General features: G+C 36.4%; 1 protein-coding gene across 7 annotated transcripts in view; it reads left to right on the top strand.

Moving 5' to 3' along the window:
- TRIM37 (tripartite motif containing 37) overlaps nt 1–20,007 on the top strand; it is a 141,846-nt gene extending 121,839 nt beyond the window's left edge. For 3 of the 7 annotated variants that reach the window (XM_081806031.1, XM_081806027.1, XM_081806032.1), the window contains 5 exons: nt 1,080–1,274; nt 7,790–8,095; nt 17,008–17,136; nt 17,492–17,681; nt 19,622–19,999. In XM_081806031.1, the coding sequence (XP_081662157.1) occupies nt 1,080–1,274; nt 7,790–8,095; nt 17,008–17,136; nt 17,492–17,681; nt 19,622–19,769 (968 nt within the window). In that variant the 3' untranslated portion in view covers nt 19,770–19,999. Of the gene's footprint in view, nt 1–1,079; nt 1,275–7,789; nt 8,096–17,007; nt 17,137–17,491; nt 17,682–19,621 lie in introns of all 7 variants that reach the window. The other 4 variants (XM_081806029.1, XM_081806030.1, XM_081806028.1 and 1 more) reach the window with 3 other exon arrangements.
- Nucleotides 20,008–20,931: the final 924 nt, after the last annotated feature.

The following is a 20,931-nucleotide window of genomic DNA, read 5'->3' as shown; positions in this document are numbered from 1 at the left end:
GCTGGCGGCCGTGGTGCAGGTGAATGCTGAGTGTTGCTGCCAGGCACGATGCTAGTCACCAAATGAAATGAGAGCCTCACTCCAACGCCTTCCTTGGATGCACTGAGCACCTTTGTAGCAGTTGAGGAAAAGGAGAGTTTTCTGCTGTTTTTTTAAAAGGAGTTGCAGGGGGGTGTACTGAGTCTGGAAAGAAAAATTTGCAGTAGGATGATATCGTTAGAAGAGGAGGAAGTTGGAAAAGGTGAGGATGTGAATATAGATGAAACACATATAAGTAAATAATTGGCTTGAAGCTTCTGAATAATTGGAATTTTTCTCCTAAGTTACTTCCTTTTAGATCTTTTTGAAACATTCATGAATAGTCAGAACCTGATTATTTTGTGTTATTTTTATATTATCTATTTTAAGACTTTGTTGCATGTAACATTTTTAAATTTTAGGTTTCTTTAGAATACATTTAAATAGTTTTATTGAGGGAGATCAGTTTAACCACCATTTCCATACCTAATATTTGGTAGGTGTTGTACTAGGCACTAGAGAAAAGTCAAACGGTTTCTTTAGCTTAAGGAGGAGCTTAGTCCAGTATAGGTGATGCAGATATGACATTGCTCATCAGTGTCTATCTGTCCATCAGTCATTAACAAGTTTCAGTCTGAAAACTCCTCGAGAAAATTACTGTTTTGGTGTCTAGTTCCTTGGGATTTGTGATATCATGGGGATTTGTCTTTCTTTCAAGACCACTGGGTTATAGGACATATTCTACTTTTTTTCTCCCTCATCCCCCTGATTGCATATATTGTGTATGCTACTGCCTTTTTATTTCTAGGGTTAAGGATGGGGTTGAGGGTTCCTCCTGAATTCTGGATGGTAATGAGGCCAGTGCTTAGTCACTACGCTTGTGTTCACCTCTCTGGCAATCTGGTTTCTCCTTTCTGCTTCTCATCATGTTGACACACCAACTCCTAAAAGATAGGTCCATAGACAAGTGTTCAAACAACACTAACCAATTTACTTTTTCTTTTAATTGAATTTGTGTAAACTTGTAGCATGCATTTTCTACATCTCTGTTTCTTTTGCAGGTAGTAACCATGGTTATGTGGGTGCCAGTAGCAGAATGTCAAGAAGAGCACATTTATGCTCTGCTGCTACCAGTAGTTTATTAGACATTGATCCGTTAATTTTAATACATTTGTTGGACCTTAAGGACCGGAATAGTATGGAAAATTTGTGGGGCTTACAGCCTCGCCCACCTGCTTCACTTTTGCAACCCACAGGTAAAATATTAACAATAATTTCACTTTTTTCTGTGATTCTTCAGAACAACTCTTGATTTTAATCCAAGTGTCTCATTTAAGTGTTGGAACACAGGACATTTCTGTAGCAAATTGATTTTTCATTATATGTCATAAAATTGACATTTATATTAATCATTTTTTGGTCATTGTTCAGTGGTGTTTTGTGCAATGTCTTAATGCCTGTTACAATGTTTGTATATGATTTGACATTTAGATTGTGTCTGATTCACAGTTTGATTTGTATGAAGCACAGTTGTCCTCTTTGTGAAAACTTAGAGTTTTTCATGAATTCCCTGACTTCTAAGTGGAACTATGTCTAAATGGAATATAGAAAAAGATGGTTTCATGCTTTGATGTTCTGTAGTCTAAAAATGCATACCAATTAGCATCAATGATTTATTTGCAAAGGTTATTTGTTAGAAATTATATCTGCGTCACTGTAATATGGTGTATATACACACACATTAGATGTATAGTCAAACCTGGATTTTTTGAAACTCTTAGGCATAGTCATTTTGAACAGCTAAGGATTTACCTTTAAATGCCACATTTTAAAAATGATTTTTTAGAAAACTTTCTAATATATACTCAATATTTCCTACCTTCTTAAATAATAGTATTACACAAATCAAGTATCAGTGATTTAGAATAGTGATTTTGATGCTTCTTTAAAGCAGCAAAACTCATTTTTTGAAGTCTGAGGTAGAGCTTCAGTGTAGAAAACACAGAGCTGCTCTAGTGGGGGTGGTGATTTCAGAGCCTGGATTATTTAGGCCTCTTCTTTCTAAGGTATACTTCCTGGAAGTCTGGGTCCTTAATTTGAAAGGCTGTCTTCAGTAATGTTATGAAATACTTGCCTTTTATCTGTGACCCAAGTACATTTTTTATTTGTACTTTTATAAAATTTATCACATTGTATATAATTTTACATTATTCTTAGGTATTTTTATTGTAGAAAATTTGGAAAATACAGAAAATTACAAAGAAAATAAAAATTACACATGGTTCTTGTGATCAACAAAGAAATAGCCTTTTTTTTTAAGATTTTATTTTTTGTAATCTTTACACCAAACATGGGGCTCAAACTCACAGCCCTGAGATTAGGAGTCACATGCTCTACCAACTGAGCCAACCAGGCAGCCTAAGAAATAGCTTAAAAAAAAAAGTTAACACCTTGACAAAGGTTTTGCTTAAATTATAACCTGTGTTATTTACAAAGATAGTGAAACAGACAAGTTTTGGTTCTGCAGGTGGATGTGTACATTGGTTTAACCTTTTTGAAGGAATTTTTTTTTTTTTTTTTTTTTTTTAGTAGAGGAAAAGAAAGCGCATGTGCATGCAAGTGGGGGCAGAGCAGAGGGAGAGGGTGAGAATCTCAAGTAGACTCCACGTCCAGCATGGAGCCTGATGTGGGGCTCATTCTCATAACCCTGAGATCATGACCTGAGCCAAAATCAAGTCAGACGCAGCTGAGCGACTGAGGCGCCCCTGAAGGAAATTTTTGCACTAGGTTTAAAATACCTCTGTCCTTTAATCCCGTAACTTTACTTCTAGGAGTATATCCCAAAGAGAAAACAGAGTTGTTTGAAAATATCCAGCAATACAGTTATGTCTAAAAAATTCTAGTTTAGGGGCACCTGGATGGCTCAGTCGTTAAGCATTTGCCTTTGGCTCAGGTCGTGACCCCGGAGTCTTGGAATCAAGCCCCGCATCAGGCTGCCCGCTCAGCGGGAAGCCTGCTTCTCCCACTCCTACTCCCCCTGCTTGTGTTCCCTCTCTAGCTGTCTCTCTCTCTCTCTGTCAAGTAAAAAATCTTTAATAAAAAAAAAATTCTAGTTTAGCCATGCATATTTTATAGATGGGTAAAATCATGTTTTTGAAAAATATTCAATGTCATTGGAAAAATGAATGCAAACTGTAAACAGAATATCTCAGTTATCCAAAAATTAGTTTTCTAAATCCAGGTGTTCAAAATGCTGGTGACAAGGAAGGGAGGGGGAATAGTAGAGAGGAAGAGCAAGTCTTTAAACGTCTTGAGTTTGACATGCCAGTAGGATATCAAAGTGGAGATGCTTAATAGATAGCTAAAAATTAAGAACTGGAATATATACAATTATTTGCCTAGAGGTGATACTGGATAATTAAAACTAAGGGAGTAAGATTGTAGAAGAGAGAGTTTTAAGAAAATTTTAATGAGAAAAGGGCCAAGGACATGATTTTGATGAACGTCTGTTTTTACTGAGTGTGTGAAAGATGAACCAGATCAAAGAGCCTTTGGAAGGGAGAGAAACCAAGAAAATGGAGTCATGGAAACCAACTGAAGATAACATATCTTTTTTTTTTTTTTTAATTTTTAATTTATTTATTTGACAGAGAGAGAGATAACGAGAGCAGGAACACAAGCAGGGGGAGTGGGAGAGGGAGAAGCAGGCTTCCTGCCAAGCAAGGAGCCCGATGTGGGACTCGATCCCAGAACCCTGGGATCATGACCTGAGCCGAAGGCAGACGCTTAACTACTGAGCCACCCAGGCGCCCTGAAGATAACATATCTGTGAGAGAATATTAAAAGCTAATGTTGCAGAAAGATCCAGCCTTCTTTTTATTAAAATGCTTGCTTGGGCTTCAATGTTTATTTTGGTTCTTTGTTTATTCTTTCCTTCTCAATCTGTATACCTTTCATTTTATTTTTCTTATCTTATTGCATTAGCTAAGACTTCCAGTACAGTTTGAAAAGGAGTGATGAAAGGGGACATCTTTGCCTTGTTCCTGATCATGGTGGGAAAGCTTCAAGGTTTTTACCATTAAGTATGATGTTAGCTATAGGTTTCTCATAGCTATTCTTTATCAAGTTGAAGATGTTTTCCTCCATTCCTAGTTTACTAAGAGTTTTTTTTTCTTTTAATTCATGAATGGATATTAGATTTTGTCAAATGCTTTTCCTCATCTATTGATATGATATGATGGATTACATTTATTGATTTTTGAATGTCAAACCAGCCTTGCATACTTGGGATAAATCCCACTTAGTTGTGGTATATAATTCTTTTTATACCTGGTTAGATTCAATTTGCTAATATTTTGCTGAGGATTTTAATATCTCTGTTCATGAGAGATACTGGTCTGTAGTTTTCCTGTAATATCTTTGGTTTTGATACTAGAATAATGCCTTGTAGATTGAGTTTGGAAGTACTGCCTCTACTTCTGTTATTGGAGATAATAGAAAGTGGATATAGGCCTCTTCATACTGTTGATTTCTTCTTTGATTTTTGGCAGGTTGTCTTTCAAGGTATTGGTCCATTACATCTAGGTCATCAGAAATTTGTTGGCATAGAGTTGTTCATAGTATTCCTTTATTTTCCTCTAATTCTTTTTTTCAATACATATTGAGTGAACCTTTTATGTATCAGACTCACTGCAAGTTCATGTTCTTAACCACCCTACTGTAAAAAGGAGTATTTTAAGAGGCATCAGGGTATGAATGACGGATGATATAGTTGAACCAGATTTTATGGTACATGTAGTAGTAAGCAGAAATAGAAAGTCAGGTAAGGTTATTCTGTGGAAGGTGTTGCATGCTAGCCTGAGGAATGATGCATAGTGGGCATTGGGGAGCCATTGTTGCAGTTTAGGAGTGGTTTGATTCAAGCTGCTTTTGGAAAGCTGGCAGTGCCCAGAAAACTATCAGAAATGGAAGTTTAAGGAGGGTATTATTGTAGAAGTTTATTTCAGTGGTTCTTAGTATGAGAGGGCAAATTCATACATTTCTGGATATTTTCTCAGTCATCATATGCTGAAAAATATGTGGATCTAAGGTAAGGTCTTCAGAATCTTCTGACATTATAGAAGTTCCACTTAACCTCTAAGGAATACAGTAATCTACTCTATATATAATTAAGATTTTACTTGTAGCATGGCAGTGGTAATATTTGGAATCTCATCAAGTTAGAGGGTTGGCAACTGAATGGAATGTGGTAAGGAGGACTCTGAAGAAGCTTAGATGACCGAAATGGTGGTAGCATTGATAGATACTGATGTCTGGAGGAGAGGCTTTAGAGAACTGACAATCTTGAAGGTCATAACTGAATGATATGAAAGAATTGTTACAGACAAGACTCAATTCTAATTAACTTTGTAACCTGGCACATTCAGGAATGCTTATTTTCAGTGCAGTATTGAATTGCCAGGTTCCTGTGGTATAAGATCTCATTACACTTTCCTGTCTTGGCAGTTATCACATGGTACTAAAATTATTTTTCACTTTTCCAGCTAGACTGTGAGCTTTGTGAGGGCAAAGACCAGGGGTTCATCTTACTCACTGTCGTATTCCCTGCCCAGCACAATGCCTAGCATTTGAAACAGGCTCAGTAGTTGTCTATCAGATTAAGGAGGCTTGATTAATTTTTTTTTAAATTTTCCCATGTGGGATTTTTACTTTTTAAAATCCTTGTCAGTTTCTAGTAATAATAAACTGAACCATGTGGGTTAATATAGATTTTCATATTTAAGTCCATATAGATGTGGGGTGCAAGATTTTATTTAGCAAAACATTTTGAATATTTTGTGCCATAAGTTGTTTTGCCTGAAATACAAAGATCACTAAGATGTAATCTCCACCATAAATTGTTCACAGTCTATATGTTTGTCTTCCTTACTGTAAGAAGTGACAAGTGCTGCAATAGAAGTATGCTCCAAGTACTATAAAAAATAAGGTAAGAATTGACTTGGAAGAAGAGATGCCTCTCTCGGTGGTTTAGGTGCCTGAAGGAGTAGACATTTCAGATTTCCTCTGGTTTGGGTTAACAGAGAGAGAGAGAGAAGGGAATAGGGCATGTGTAAAGTACAGGAGTGGAGTGTAGCATTGCCTGTGTATTACGGAGTTGCAAGTAATACCAAAACACTGGGATGTATTTGGGGTAGAGGTAGAAGATAAAGCCGCTGAGAGACAGGGGCCTCAGATAATGGGCCATGCTGGTGCTTTCATGAATGATTTTAAGCAGGAAAGTAATATCTGATTAGGGTTTTAGAAAACATTTCTGACATCTTGGTGGAAAGGGGTTGGATGGGGACTACACCATAGAATGCTTTCATGAACAGTTTTTTGAGCCTGGTGACAACCCTGTTAGGTGTATATTATTGTCTTCATTTTATAAATAAATAATGGACTGAGAAGTTGGTGGACTTCTCTGTAGTTACAGCAACTAAATGGTAGATCTGAGACCAAATCCTGAGTTTCAAAAATCTCAACTTACTCACCTCATTTATAGAAAATTCTTTTTATGTGTGCTTGGGTGGCTCAGTCAGTTAAGTGTCTGACTCTTGATTTTGGCCAGGTCATGGGATCGAGCCCCATGTCAGACTCCGTGCTGAGCGCGGAGCTTGCTTAAGATTCTCTCTCTCCCTCTGCCCCTCCCCCCCATAAAATAAAATGAAGATAAAAATAGAATTTAGTTACCTCAGAGGATTGATATGAGAGAATAAAATGACTTAATTTAATTCAGTAAGCTCCTTACGGATATTTCTTAAATAAACAAAGATAATAAAATCTCCTATTAAGATAGAAGACTCCCAGAAGACTTTTGGCTGGAAGTGAGTCATATACCCTCCCTAAACACTGTCAGAGGAATGACCCATATGCCCTGGGGCCAAAGGAGGGATCTAACCTCCTTGAGCACATTGCTGCCTACCACCTGACACCTAAACACAATCTGAGTCCTTTTGGCAAGTTAGAAGTGGGGGAATGGCTATTGAACACACTATAATATCTACTTTTTACTGTACTCCCTCTTTTATGGTAGAAGGTTGTTGCAATATGTAGGCAAGTTCAGATGTCTAGTTAGTGCCCATTGGTCCCCCATTTTTTGTAGGGCTTGGTTTCTTTTTGCTTTGAGTCAGTCATAACATTCTTTGATATTCAAAATACGCCTCTCCTTTTAATATTTGCGGGGTGGGGGGTGGTTTGAAAAACAGCTACTTTCTCTGGGAAGAGAGAAAACATTGTTACTTTAGAGACTGTAAAGACTCAGTGACAGGAAAATATTCTTTTATGATGTTCCATGGCACTTAATAGCTGGACAACTTTTTAAACTTAGTTGGAATATGTGTATTTGTACATACTGTGTATAGCAGATTTGACTGTTTGGCTTCTGGGTTGTTTTCATTTTTTCAATTATGAAGATAATAAAAGCTCAGTGTAGGAAATTTGAGAAAAATGGAGAAGTATAAAGAAGAAAGCATAGGCAGTAGGGCAGCTTTTTTAAACTTTTAGAATTAAATAACTAATTCAGATTTGAGTGGTTATCACATAAACCAGATTCTAACTTTGAAGGTATGAATAAAGTTAGGGTACTTGTAGCTATCTTTATTTTCATTAATGGAATTTAATGTGTGCTTTTATTATTAATACCACCTAAAGCACTTTAGCTTTTTTACACATCAAGTCTGCATATATTGACATTATCATGAATGGAACATGACTTGTAACTTTCTCTCTAAAGCATCATATTCTCGAAAAGATAAAGACCAAAGGAAGCAGCAGGCCATGTGGCGAGTTCCCTCTGATTTAAAGATGCTGAAAAGACTCAAAACTCAGATGGCTGAAGTTCGATGTATGAAAACTGATGTAAAGAATACACTTTCAGAAATCAAAAGCAGCAATGCTGCTTCTGGAGACATGCAGGCAAGCCTTTTTTCTGCTGACCAGGCAGCTCTGGCTGCTTGTGGAGCCGAAAACTGTGGCAGATTACAGGATTTGGGAATGGAGCTCTTGGCAAAGTCATCAGTTGCTGGTTACATACGAAACTGTAAGTGGATCCTTTAATGTCATTTCTCTGTCATTTGGGAAGCTAGAGAATGGGTTATTTTCAGAATAATATTTAAACGTCTTTCTTACAATGAAGTAAGACTATATATACAGCCTTTTCTCCCATTCAAAACTGTATATTTTCTACTGTATAGAGCTAACATTTCTTGATTGCATATTCTGTGCTGGGCAATAAACAAGACAAAATCCTTAACCCCTTGGGGTGCCTGGGTGGCTCAGTTGGTTAAGCGACTGCCTTCGCCTCAGGTCATGATCCTGGAGTCCCAGGATCGAGTCCCGCATCGGGCTCCCTGCTTGGCAGGGAGTCTGTTTCTCTCTCTGAACCTCCCTCCTCTCATGCTCTCTATCTCTTTCTCTCTCTCAAATAAATAAATAAATAAATCTTTATAAAAAAAAAAATCCTTAACCCCTTGGATCTTGCTTTCATATATTCATGTGGTGGGAATCGGACATTAAAACGTGTAGACAAGTAAAGATACTTTCAGTTAGTAAAAAGTCCTGTGAAGGAAACAACAGAGGAGTGGGATGGGAAGATGAGGAGTGTGCTGCTTAGGTTAGGGTGGTAGGAGAAAGTCTCTGAGGAGGCAACATTTGAACTGAGACCTAAAGGTTGAGAAGGTGGCAGCCATGCAAAGATCTGTGGGACACGTTGTTCTGGGTAAACAGAACAGAAAATGCAAAGTCACTGATAAAGTATTTGCTGTTCTGCATGTTTGAAAGCTCAAAGGAATACCAGTATGGTTTAATATGGTGAACAAAGCAGTGGGGAGAATACTAGGAGATAAGTCAGAGGGGTAGGCAGGGTCTGTATCAGGTATGGACGTGTAAGACCTGGATAAGGATTTGAGTTTTATTCTGATTTTAGGAGGATCTCTAGAGAATGAAAAGGGGGGGGTGGGGGAGGGGGCATTTATGATCGGATTTACCTTTTACAAAGATTACTTTGCTTCTTGTATGAAGAAGGGTCTGAAAGGGGTTGAATGGGGGTTGTGAAACAGCCTATAACAGTAGTGTGTGTGAAATATGGTGGCCTATTCTGGAGTTACTACAGTGGGTAGGTGGACTTGCTCATAGTCTAGCAGCCCTTCTCGTCTGAGGTTCCCATCTTTGTTAATTCTTCCAAGGATGCTACATAACTAGTACTATTCTAGATACATAGAAGTCAGTTCATTAATTACAATGGATATTTTAGACCAAGAGGGCTCAGTTCTTTCCCACAACCCTGATAAGAAAGGCTGGATAGTGTTGTACGGAAAGAAAAAAAAACTAAGAATCGTGTTTAAGTTTTTGTCCCAGGCAACTTAGTGACTGGTACTATCATTAATTTAGATGCAAATCAAATAAGGGAAAAGCTGGTGTGGGGGTTGAGGGGGGAGTTGGGGGGCAGGAAGTTAGGGATTCTTGTTTAAACATGTTAGGTTTGAGATGTCTCCTAGTTATCCTAGTAAAATGTCTTCTAGGCAGGTGAATTGGTACATAAATCTGAAGCGTATGTGGTCACAGCTGGACATAAACAATTGGGAATCAACAGTATCAGATATTGTTTAAAGTCAGGGACTGAATAAGAACAAGTATGGAGTAAATTTAAATGGAGAAGAGAAATTTTGTCTCTGGGGCACTTTAACATTTAAAGGCTTGGTAATGAAGAGGAGGCCAGTAAAGGAAATTGAAAAGAATCTAATCATTAAGGTACGAGAAAAACTAGAAGGGATAATATCTCATGAAAGAAGTGGAGTGGTCGTACCATTGAGAGGTGTCGAGTTGAAATGTCGGTGGCCCTTTTAATAATCATTCCCATGGAGGAGTGTAGCAGGGTGAACACAATGAGAAACTGGAACATTATTGTACAACTCTTTCAAAAGTTTGGGTGGTACCTGGAAGGCATGTGGAGTCAAAAAAGAGTTTGCTGTTATCTATGTTTTCACTTTCTTAAGCATATATGCTTTTTTTTTTTTTTTTGACCTATTTCTTTTTTACTGTGGTAAAATGTACATAACATAAAACTTACCATTATAGATATTTTTAGGTATGGTTCTGTTGCATTAAGTACATTCACACTGTTGTACAACCATCACCACTATGCAGTCACAGAACTTTTTTTCATCTTGTAAAACTGAAACTCTATACCCTTTAAATAATAACTCCACCCCCAACCCAACCCCTGGCAACCACTGTTCCACTTTCTGTTTCTCTGAACTTGACTATTCTAGATATCTCACATAAGTGGAACCATAAAGTATTTGTCTTTTTATGCTGACTTCCTTCACTTTTGCATAATGTCTTCAAGGTTCATCCATATTGCATCATGTATCAGAAATTCATTCCTTTTTAAGGCTGAATAATATTCCATTGTATGTATGTACCACATTTCATCCATTGATGGACATTTGCATTGGTTCCATCTTTTGGCTATTGTGACTAATGCTGTTATGAATTTGGGTGTGCAAATATCTGTTTGAGTCTCTACTTTCAGTTCTTTTGGGTATACCCAGAATGGCATTGCTGAATCATATGATAATTCTATGTTCAATTTTTAAAAGGAATTTACCACAATTTGTTAAACAGAATTTACTGTCCTAACCTTTTTAAGTAGTACTGTTCAGTGGCATAAAGTACATGCACATTGTTGTGCTACTGTCACCACCATCCATCTACAGACCTCTTTTTATCTTGCACAACTGAATCTCTCTACCTATTAAACAGTAGCTCTCTACTCTTCCTCCTCCCAGTGCCTGGCAGCCACTATTTACTTCCTGTCTCTCTAAACTTGATTATTCTAGGTACCTTGTATAAGTGGAAACATAATTTTGTGTCTGGCTTATTTCACTTAGCATAATGTCTTCAGGGTTCATCCATATTGTAGCATGTGTCAGAATTTTCTTTTTGGGGGCGCCTGGGTGGCTCAGTTCGTTAAGTGTCTGCCCTCCGCTCAGGTCATGATCCCAGGGTCCTGGGATCGAGCCCCACATCGGGCTCCCTGCTCCGCGGGAGACCTGCTTCTCCCTCTCCCACTCCCCCTGCTTGTGTTTCCTCTCTCGCTGTGTCTCTCTCTGTCAAATAAATAAATAAAATCTTAAAAAAAAAAAAAAAAGAATTCTCTTTTTGTGGCTATTTGATAATCCGTTGTGTGTATATGTGTATGCCACTTTTTGTTTATCCATTCATCCTTTGATGGACACTGAATTGGCACCTACTTTTTGGCTATTGTGAATAATGCAGCTGTGAGGATGGGTGTTCATCTCTTCAAGACCCTGTTTTCCATTTTTCTGGGCATATAAATGTAAAAGCGGAATTGCTGGATCATATGGTAACTCAGTTTTTAATTTTTTGAGGAATTGCCATTCAGTTTTCTATAGAGGTTGCACCATTTTACATTCCTACCTAATAGTGCACAAGGGCTCCAGTTTGTCCACATCTTCCCCATCACTTACAATTTTGTGGTTTTGTTTTGTCTTTGCTAATAGCCATAGTAATGCGTGTGAAGTGGTATTTTATTGTCTTATTGTGCTTTTGATTCACATTTATCAGTGGTGTTGAACATTTTATAGTGTCTGCTGGTATCTTTTGATGGTAAAAGTTTTTAATTTTGTTGAAGTCCAGTTTATCTTTTTTTTTCCTTTTGTTGCCTGTGCTTTGGTGTCATATTTCGCTAAAGCTAATGCTATGAAGCTTTTCCCCTATGTTTTCTTGTACAAGTTTTGTAGGGGTTTTTTGTTGTTGCTGTTATTTTTTTTAAAAGATTTATTTATTTGGGGGGGAGGGGCAGAAGGAGATGGAGAGAGAGAAACTGCGCCTGTTGCAGGGCTCAACTCTTGAGATCACGACCTGAGTTGAAACCAAGAGTCCAGTGCTTAACTGACTTCACCACCCAGGCGCCCCAAGAGTTTTATAGTTTTAGATCTAATATTTATAAATGTCTTGGATCTATTTTTAATTAATTTTGTATATGGTATTAGGTAAAGGTCCAACTTCATTCCTTTGTGTATGGATATCAGCTTTCCTGTCACCCTTTGTTGAAAAGATTTTCCTCTCATCATTGAATGGTCTTGATACCCTTGTTGGATATCATTAAAGGGGCTCCTGGTTGGCTCACTCAGTAGAGTGTGTGACTCGATCTCAGGGTTGTGAGTTCAAGCTCCATGTTGGAGGTAGAGAGTACTTAAAAAAAAAAAAGGAAATCATTTGAGTATATATGTGAGCATTTATTTCTGGGCTGTGTGTGTGTTTATTAAAATGGGATATTTTAATGCTTAATACCGGTGGCAGTAATCCAGTAGAGATGAATAGAGGAGAGGATGATTGCCAAATACATAGGCTCCTCCTAAAATAAGCATGACAGTTCAATAGAAAATGAAGTAAAGGTTATGATTAGGCCGTTAACATAAGAAGAAATACAAATGGACGGTATGCATCTCAAAGAATACTCAACCTCATCTAGTTGTCAAGGAAATGACAATCTAAAACAGAAAGAAGTAATGCTCTTTAGATGGACTTTTGTAAAAAGCTTTTGTTACCTATTTTTGCAAGTACTTCCCTCCTGTTGTCACTTGCTTTTATTTTTCTGCTAAACAAAAGTTTTAAATTTTTTATTTTAGACAGATCTATTAATAGTATTCATGGTTTTGGGGTTTAATGTTTTTATTTGGAAGGCCTTTTTAACTCCCAAGTTTATAAAAATGACCCCTGTTTTCTTATGGTATTTTTTTAAATTTTTTAACATTTAGGTCACTATACCGTATATAATTTGTTTTTCATGATGGTGTGTGAGGTAAGTTCAGTGATTTTTTTCCCCCCCAAAAGAAACATGTTTTTTGAAGATTCCACTCTGTCCAACAATATGAAATGCATCCTTTAATAGACCAAATTCCCATATTTGCATTGTTCTGTTTTTAAATTTGTTCACAGAGGTTAAATCATATGAAATTGCCAACATGCAACTGTTTTTGACCTGCAAAAACAGCAATTTGATATTGTTCAACTGAATATTTGTAGTGTTTTTAACTACTATATATCCTAGTTTGTAAACTAATTGACTTGCCTTCATTTTTGTTTTTGTTTTCAAAATATTCTTGATGGTTCTTGCATATTTACTCTTCCAGAAAAACATTTTGACTGGAATTGCATTATTTAATGGATTTAATTACATTTAATTTGGGGAACTGACATTTTTCATTATTGAAGCATTAATATCTGGGAAAGTGGTATTTCTCTCCATTTTTCTGGTCATCTCTCATCTATACTTCACAGTTTTAGTTTTCTTAATATAAGTTCTGTATATGTCTTGTTATATTCATTTCTAAATAGGTTATAACTTAGGTTGCTATTGTGAGTGGGATTTCCTCCCCTGCCCCCCCCAGAATATTTTCTAATTATTTGTCACTTGTAGGAATACTGTTGGTTTTTATATGTTTGTCTTGTATTCAGCCCACTTAGTGAAATTTTTAAATTCTAAGTTTTTCAGTCAGTTATCTTGAATTTTTAAGTAGATGATCATATCAGCAAATAATTACAGTTTGCTCATTCCTTTTTTGCTTATTTACTTTTCATTTTTCATTGTCCAGGCTAGGATCTCAGAACAATGCTAATAGCAGTAATAGAATTTTTATAATGTTTTCAACTCTGTTTAGGAATTCCTTTAGTTTTCTCAAGTATAAAATTTGCTATATATTTCATTAAAGATTTATTTTTTTATTTTAGAGAGCGAGAAAGAGAAAGTATGAGCACAGGAGCAGGAGGGGCAGAAGGAGAGGGAGACAGAATCTCAACCAGACTTCGTGCTGAGCGCGGAGCCGGACGCAGGGCTCAATCTCATGATCCTTAGGTCTCGACCTGAGCCGAAACCAAGTCAGATGCATGACTGACTGTGCCACCTAGGCGCCTGTGCTATATGTTTTAATAGTTTTTAACCAAGTTAAAAGATATATCCTTCTATTGCTAATAATTACTGTATACAATAAGTACCACTGTTTACTCTGTGTGGGGTATCATTCTAAGTAAGTCACATGTGTGTTAACTCACTTAATTCCAACAACTCTGAGGCAAGTTATTTTTATCCCCAATTTACAGATAGATAAATGGAGGCACAGGGCATTAAACAGCATTCTCAGAGTTTCACAGTGGTAATTGGCAGAGCCAAGAACTTGAACCACAGAGCCTGTGGCTTTCACCATTGCACCAAACTACCTCTTTTTCTACTTACTAAGAGGTTGTTGTTTCTCAAGAAGTTGTATAGAATTATGCTTTTTTGGCTTATGTCAAAATGATCATATTGTTTTGTTTGATTATTTTAACTTTAAAGAATTACATTCTTTATCTAATTATCTTAATCTAATTATGACCATTCTCGAGATAGTAGAATGAATCCTATTTGGTTTTGATAATTTATAATTTTTTTAAATATACTGCCATATTCAGTTTGCTAATATTTTACTTAGAATTCTTGACTATTGTAGTCATAAGTAAAATCGAGTTGTATTTTTGTTAAATTATCCTTAACCCATATGAATTTCAATTTTATGCCAGCCTTATGGAATAAATTCAGAAGCTTTTGTCCTTTTCTGTGGTATGAAATTATTTTAACATCTTATCTGCTCTTTAAAAGTTAATGAAACTCGTTCATAAAACCAGTTAATAGTTCTTTCAGGGACAGAACTTTAACAGCCTGTTTAATTTCAGTGTGTTTATTGGTCTCATATTTCTCCTCCTTAAGCCGGTTTCCATAATTAATTTTCCTTGAAAATTACTCATTTTATTAAATATTTAAATTTATTGTTATAAAGCCGCTTATTCTGGTCTCTTAAATTTTAAAAAGTTCTCTAAATATGGGCTGTTAAACTTTTTCTCTTATTTTGCTTATATGTGTTTTCTTATTTTATCCTTTGATTTGACTTGCTGGAAACTTGTCCATTTTATTTGTCTCTTCAAAGACTAGTTCTTAGATATATTTTCATTTACTGTCTTCTACTGTTTTTTTTTTATTAACATATAATGTATTTGTTTCAGGGGTAAAGGTCTGTGATTTATCCGTCTTAACGCAATTCACAGCACTCACCATATAGCACATACCCTCCCCAATGTCCATCACCCAGCCACCCCATCCCTCCCACCCCCTCCACTCCAGCATCTTCTACCTTTTTATTACATTAAATTCTACCTTTGTTTCTATTTTAATTTAATAGTCCATTAACAGAATGCATTATTGGTTAAGGACCATATTATAATTTATATATACATTAAGACCAATTTTTCCACTGCAATTTTTTCTCACATCTTTTTCTTCAAGTGTACAATTCAACAGTTTTTAATATATTCACAAAGTCATGTAATGATCACCATTATCTAGAACACTGTCTACAACATTTTCATCACCCTCTCGCCAAAAACTCCAGACGTGTGAACAGTCACTCTCCATTTTTCCCTCCCCATATCTCCTGGCAACCTCTAGTCTAGTTTCTCTATATGGTTTTACTTCTTGTGGACTTTTCATATAAATAGAATCATACAATATGGGCCTCTGTGTCTGGGTTCTTTCACTTAGCATAACATTTCCAAGGGTCATCCATGTTGTAGCATGTATTATTTCATTCCTTTTTATGGCTGAATCATAACTTCATTGTATATGTGTACCATGTTCTGTTTACCTACTCATCATTTGATGGGCATCATGTAGTGTTTTTCCACTTTTTGACTATTATGAATAATGCTGCTATGAGTCTTCCATTCAAGATGTTTTGGGTATTCTAGATCTTTTCATATGAATTTTAGAATCAACCTACCAATTTCTGCAGTTAAAAAGTAAAACAGCTAGGGCTCTTGGATGGCTTGGTTAAGCGTCCAACTCTTGGTTTTGGCTCAGGTCGTGATCTCAGGATTGTGGAATTGAGCCCCACATCGGGCTCCTCACTCACTCAGCTGGGAGTCTGCTGGAGAGTCTCTCTTGCCTACTCTCTCTGCCCCTCCCTCCCCTTTTCTCTCTCTTTAAAAAAATTAAAAATAAAATTTTAAAAAACAGTTGGAATTTTTATAGGGATTGTGTTGAATTTGTAGATCAATTTTGGGTGTATTGCCATGTTAACAATATTAAGTCTTCTGATCAGTGAACACCGTATTTTTCCCATCTTTTTTTTTATTAAGCATTTATTGGAAATATTAAAAAATATCCATCTTTATTATCTTTCAGCAGTGTGTGATAGTTTGCAATGTGCAAGTATTTATTAAATTTTTTCTTAAATATTTTATTCTATTTGATGCTACGGTAAATGGAATTGTTACTTAATTGCATTCTTGAATTGTGCTTTGCTGGTCTATAAAAAGATAATCAGTTCTTGGTCTTGTGTCCTGCTACCTTGCTGATCCTGTTTATTACCTTTAAATGCATATCTTCTTTCTTTTTATTTATTTTTATTCTTTTTCTAGCTCCTCGAGTTTGCGTAGTAGGCCACTTAGTTTCATTTTTTTCTAATTCATTATAAGTCTGTACATTTTCTTTTCCTAATTATTTTAGCCACAAACATCTTGTGTATTTTATTTGTGATTTATTTCTAATTGATTTTCTTGTTAATCCAATAATTTACAATTTTCAAGTGTTTTGGAGGGTTTTATTTTTGTTGTTAATACTTTGGTATTGAGATTGGAGTTCATATCTGGTAGGATTTTTCTTTTGGGGTTTACTAATATTTTTCTGGTTTTGTTAAGACTCTGGTCCACAAGTAGCAAAGTAGGAATACTTTTTGCATAAGACCCCAAATAAACCATTTGGGACCAGAGTGTCCTGGGTTTTTTGGACACAGTAGATAGAATACATTCCATAAGATTAGCCTTCCTCTGACTGCCTATGTAGTGAGTTTTGTGCTATTTTATCTTATTCGGAAATATTTTTAAATGTCTTTGCAGCCACAAATAAGAAGAGTAATTCATCCAAGCCAGCTCGATCCAGTATAGCAGGTAGTCTGTCACTTCGAAGAGCAATAGACTCTGGGGAAAATAGCCGTTCAAAGGGAGACTGTCAAACTCTATCTGAAGGTAAATTTGGAGAGTTTAGAATGTAATTTCAGTGGGTAGATGTTTGTTATTTAAAACTGATCTTATGGTGTACGTAGATTTAGATCTTTAAAGGCACTGACAATGCTGAAACTTGATTTGAAAGTTCCTTGATCTCACAAGAGAACAGACCCATTGGTAAGAAAATGCAGCCATTAGACTGCATATTCTGGATTCCTTAATTTTAAATACTTGGCATCAAAAAACTGGGATATATTTTTTAATTGGTTTTGAGTTTTCCTGCAGTTTAAAAATGTTTATGTAGTGAGATATTCTAAAGTGGAGACTAAAGAGCTTTGTTTGCCTTCTTTCTAAGTATCCCCTTTCTTTTCTGTAGGTTCCCCAGGAAGCTCTCAGTCTGGGAGCAAGCACAGTTCTCCCCGAGCCTTAACACATGGCACTATCAGTGATATTTTGCCAAAATCTGAAGACCGGCAGTGTCAAGCTTTGGATTCGGATGCTGTTGTGGTTGCAGTTTTCAATGGTTTACCTGCTGTTGAGAAAAGGAGGAAAATTGTCACCTTGGGGTAAGTTCTTTTGGTCTACATCATAATGAATAAATTTCCACTTTGTTAATTTTTTAGTAGACAAAGTTTGTTGTATTAAAATCTAACTATAAAGTATCAGAGACCTTTTTTTCTTAATGGAATGAAATGGGATAGTTTCAGACGTTCAGTTATGTTAGATATCATTTTCACTGAAGTGTGTAACCTTGTGTGAATTCTGCCTTGTGAGTTTTTGATGTGTCAGCTTTTTTTTTTTTTCCTTTCTATCTCCTCCACACTTTTCAAAGACATTTGTGTTGGGTGGGCCGTATTATGTCATAGGTCTTTTACGAATATTTTGTATGTAACAGCACTTCTGGCAATTTTATTTTAACACTGCTTTTGTACTTTATCTCACCTATTTTCTCTTCTCTTATGAAAATGTCTTCAAAACTCAAGAGTTGGAATTTCTCAAAAGGGTGTATTGTGACCTTTATCTCTCGCCCAGGAAACATAAGTTCAGATCCCAGCCATGTCAATTAAACTTCCATCCATTAAAAAGATAGAGTGATTATGAAATATATTATCTGTGAATGTGCTAGATGAGCCATTAATACCATCTGCTCATCTATCTTATAGATATTAAATACATTCCTAAGTTTAAACAATGGAATAGTTCTACCTTGGAGACTTTGAAAAAAAACTTTGAATTAAATTTAGAGAGATTAACATCCCTTAAGTTTACCTAATTTAAATAGCTTTAAGGTCTGGATAATTACCAAATGTAAAAGAACAGCTGGTATGTTTTAGTTTTCTCTTTTAGGTCCAGTTTAAGCAGTGGAAAGGTGTTATAATCATCAGGATTGTCTTGTCCTTCCTTACCTACCCTGATTTTATACATATTCCTTTCAGGTTGAAGCTACAACTAGCTTTTATATTTTGTTATGGAGATATTTATATCTGCCTTTAGTCATAACAATTAAATGTATATGAACATAGACTTTTTTTCTAGACTATAAAATCCTCTGTAAATATCTGCAGCTCTTAGCTATAACCCTCATTTTACAATTAATTGTATTGCTAGCCTGGCTTATGTGGTGTTTTCTAACTTGTGTCTTTTTTTCCTTGCCTGATTTAAAGTAGTTTGTAAGCAAAAATTTTAATAGTGGTTCAAAAATAGAGAAGTAAAAAAAGAATATTAAGTGAAAATTTCCCCATCTTTGTCTCCCATCTGCTTAGTTTTCCAGCTACCTGCCCACACACATCCCTGCTATTTTTAATTTTTTATATATGCTGTGTCTTCTCAGTTTTTATGCATATTTAAGCAACTGTGACTATATAGCTTTTTTAATACAAAACGTACACCCTATTTTCTCAATAATATATCTGAGGTCTTTGCATATCAATGAGAACATATTATTTAGGACTTCTATTTTTGTCTTTTAATCAGAATTTTATTGAGATAATTATATGTTCACATGCAGTTCTAAGAAATAATGCAGAGAGACCCTATGCACCTTACCCAGTTTCCCCTAATGATGACATCTTGCAAAACTGGTACAATATCGGGGCACCTGGGTGGCTCAGTCGTTAGGCACGTCTGCCTTCGGCTCAGGTCGTGATCCCAGGGTCCTGGGATCGAGCCCCACATCGGGCTCCCTACTCTGCGGGAAGCCTGCTTCTCACTCTCCCGCTCCCCCTGCTTGTGTTCCCTCTCTCGCTGTCTCTCTCTCTCTGTCAAATAAAATCTTTAAAAAAAAAAAACAAAAAACTGGTACAATATCACAACCAGGATATTGCCATTGATACAGTCCATCATTTTCTAACCTTTTATTGTGGGTCTTACAGTGAATTTTTTAAAAAACAATACTTGAAATTTATATTTAACACCAGTGCCATATACCCTCCTTGGTTTCATGCTCAGTTTCAGGACAAGAAGAAAATATATATTGTATCACTGACTAGTTATACAAAAATATCAGGCTGTTTTCTCCTTTGAGGGCTAATGCTAAAGGAGGTCGTCTGGAAGGAATGCAAATGACTGATTTGGAAAATAATTCTGAAACTGGGGAATTACAACCTATACTACCTGAAGGAGCTTCAGCTGCCCCTGAGGAAGGTATGGAATGATAAAGTCATAATTTGGTGGGAGGTGGGAATAATGATTTTTTGTGTGTTGGTGTTGGGGAGTAGTTAAAGGTTATTGAGACATTACCATCCAACATGCTTGATCTGAATACAGCATTTATTGTGCCACTGAATTTGATTTACTAGGACACTGAGCACAGAGGAAGGCAAAGTGGATAATTGACTACATAAAAGGATATGTCTTACTTAGAAGGGAGGTTTACAGGGGGGTGGGGGAATCTACAGATGGTTCATCTGCTCATTCAGTTCATCTGCTCATTCAGTAAACTCAGTGATAGGCATTGAATTTGCTAGATATGCAAAGATGAGATTAGATATGTTCACAGGCTTAGGGGAAAGGCATGCACAAAAACAACTAATTATAATATTAAGTGTTAAGTACTTTTGTCTTTTAAGGTCAGTCTTTTTTTTAAGATTTTATTTACTTATTTATTTATTTGAGAGACAGAGCATGAGTGGGGGCAGGGCGGTGAGGGTTGGGGTGGGGACGGGCAGAGGGAGAGGGACAAGCAGACTCCCTGCTGAGCCAGGAGCCCAAAGCAGGACTCGATCCCAGGAACCTAAGATCACGACCTGAGCTGAAGTTAGATGCTTAATTGACTGAGCCACCCATGCACCCTAAAGTCAGTCTTTATTAATATTTGTAAATTGCTTTCCTCGTATAGAATTATTCCAAACTTTAGCCATTTAAAAAAATCCTTTATGGTAACTGACTTCAACTCTGGCAGTTCATTCTCAATTACATTTTCAGTATTCTTCTATGTGTTCTTCCAGTTTTATCATTCTTTATCTAAAAGCATAGGAGACATTTTGTAATTTTGAGTAGCAGAGGTATTTGGGGTATTTTTGGTTTTTGTTTTTTAAGATTTTATTTATTTGAGAGAGAGCATGCATGGGAGGGGGGCAGGGGAGGAGAGGGAGAGAGACACGCTGACTGCACTAAGTGCAGAACCTGACAAGGGCTTGATATCAGGACCCTGAGATCATGACCTGAGCCGAGATCAAGTCAGATGCTTAAATGACTGAGCCACTCAGGTGCCCCAGAAGGTGTTTTTAAATAAGGCTATGTGTTTTGCCATTGTTGTGTCCTTTATATGTTAGAAAAGGATGTCAACTTTATTAATGATATTTGGCATTGAAATTT

The sequence above is a fragment of the Leptonychotes weddellii genome, chromosome 15 (assembly GCF_054177405.1).
Source record: "Leptonychotes weddellii isolate Sample4059 chromosome 15, ASM5417740v2, whole genome shotgun sequence".
In the NCBI taxonomy this organism is placed as follows: domain Eukaryota; kingdom Metazoa; phylum Chordata; class Mammalia; order Carnivora; family Phocidae; genus Leptonychotes; species Leptonychotes weddellii.
The sequence above is the reverse complement of the archived record's forward strand: the minus strand, read 5'-3'. Positions and strand labels throughout refer to the sequence as shown.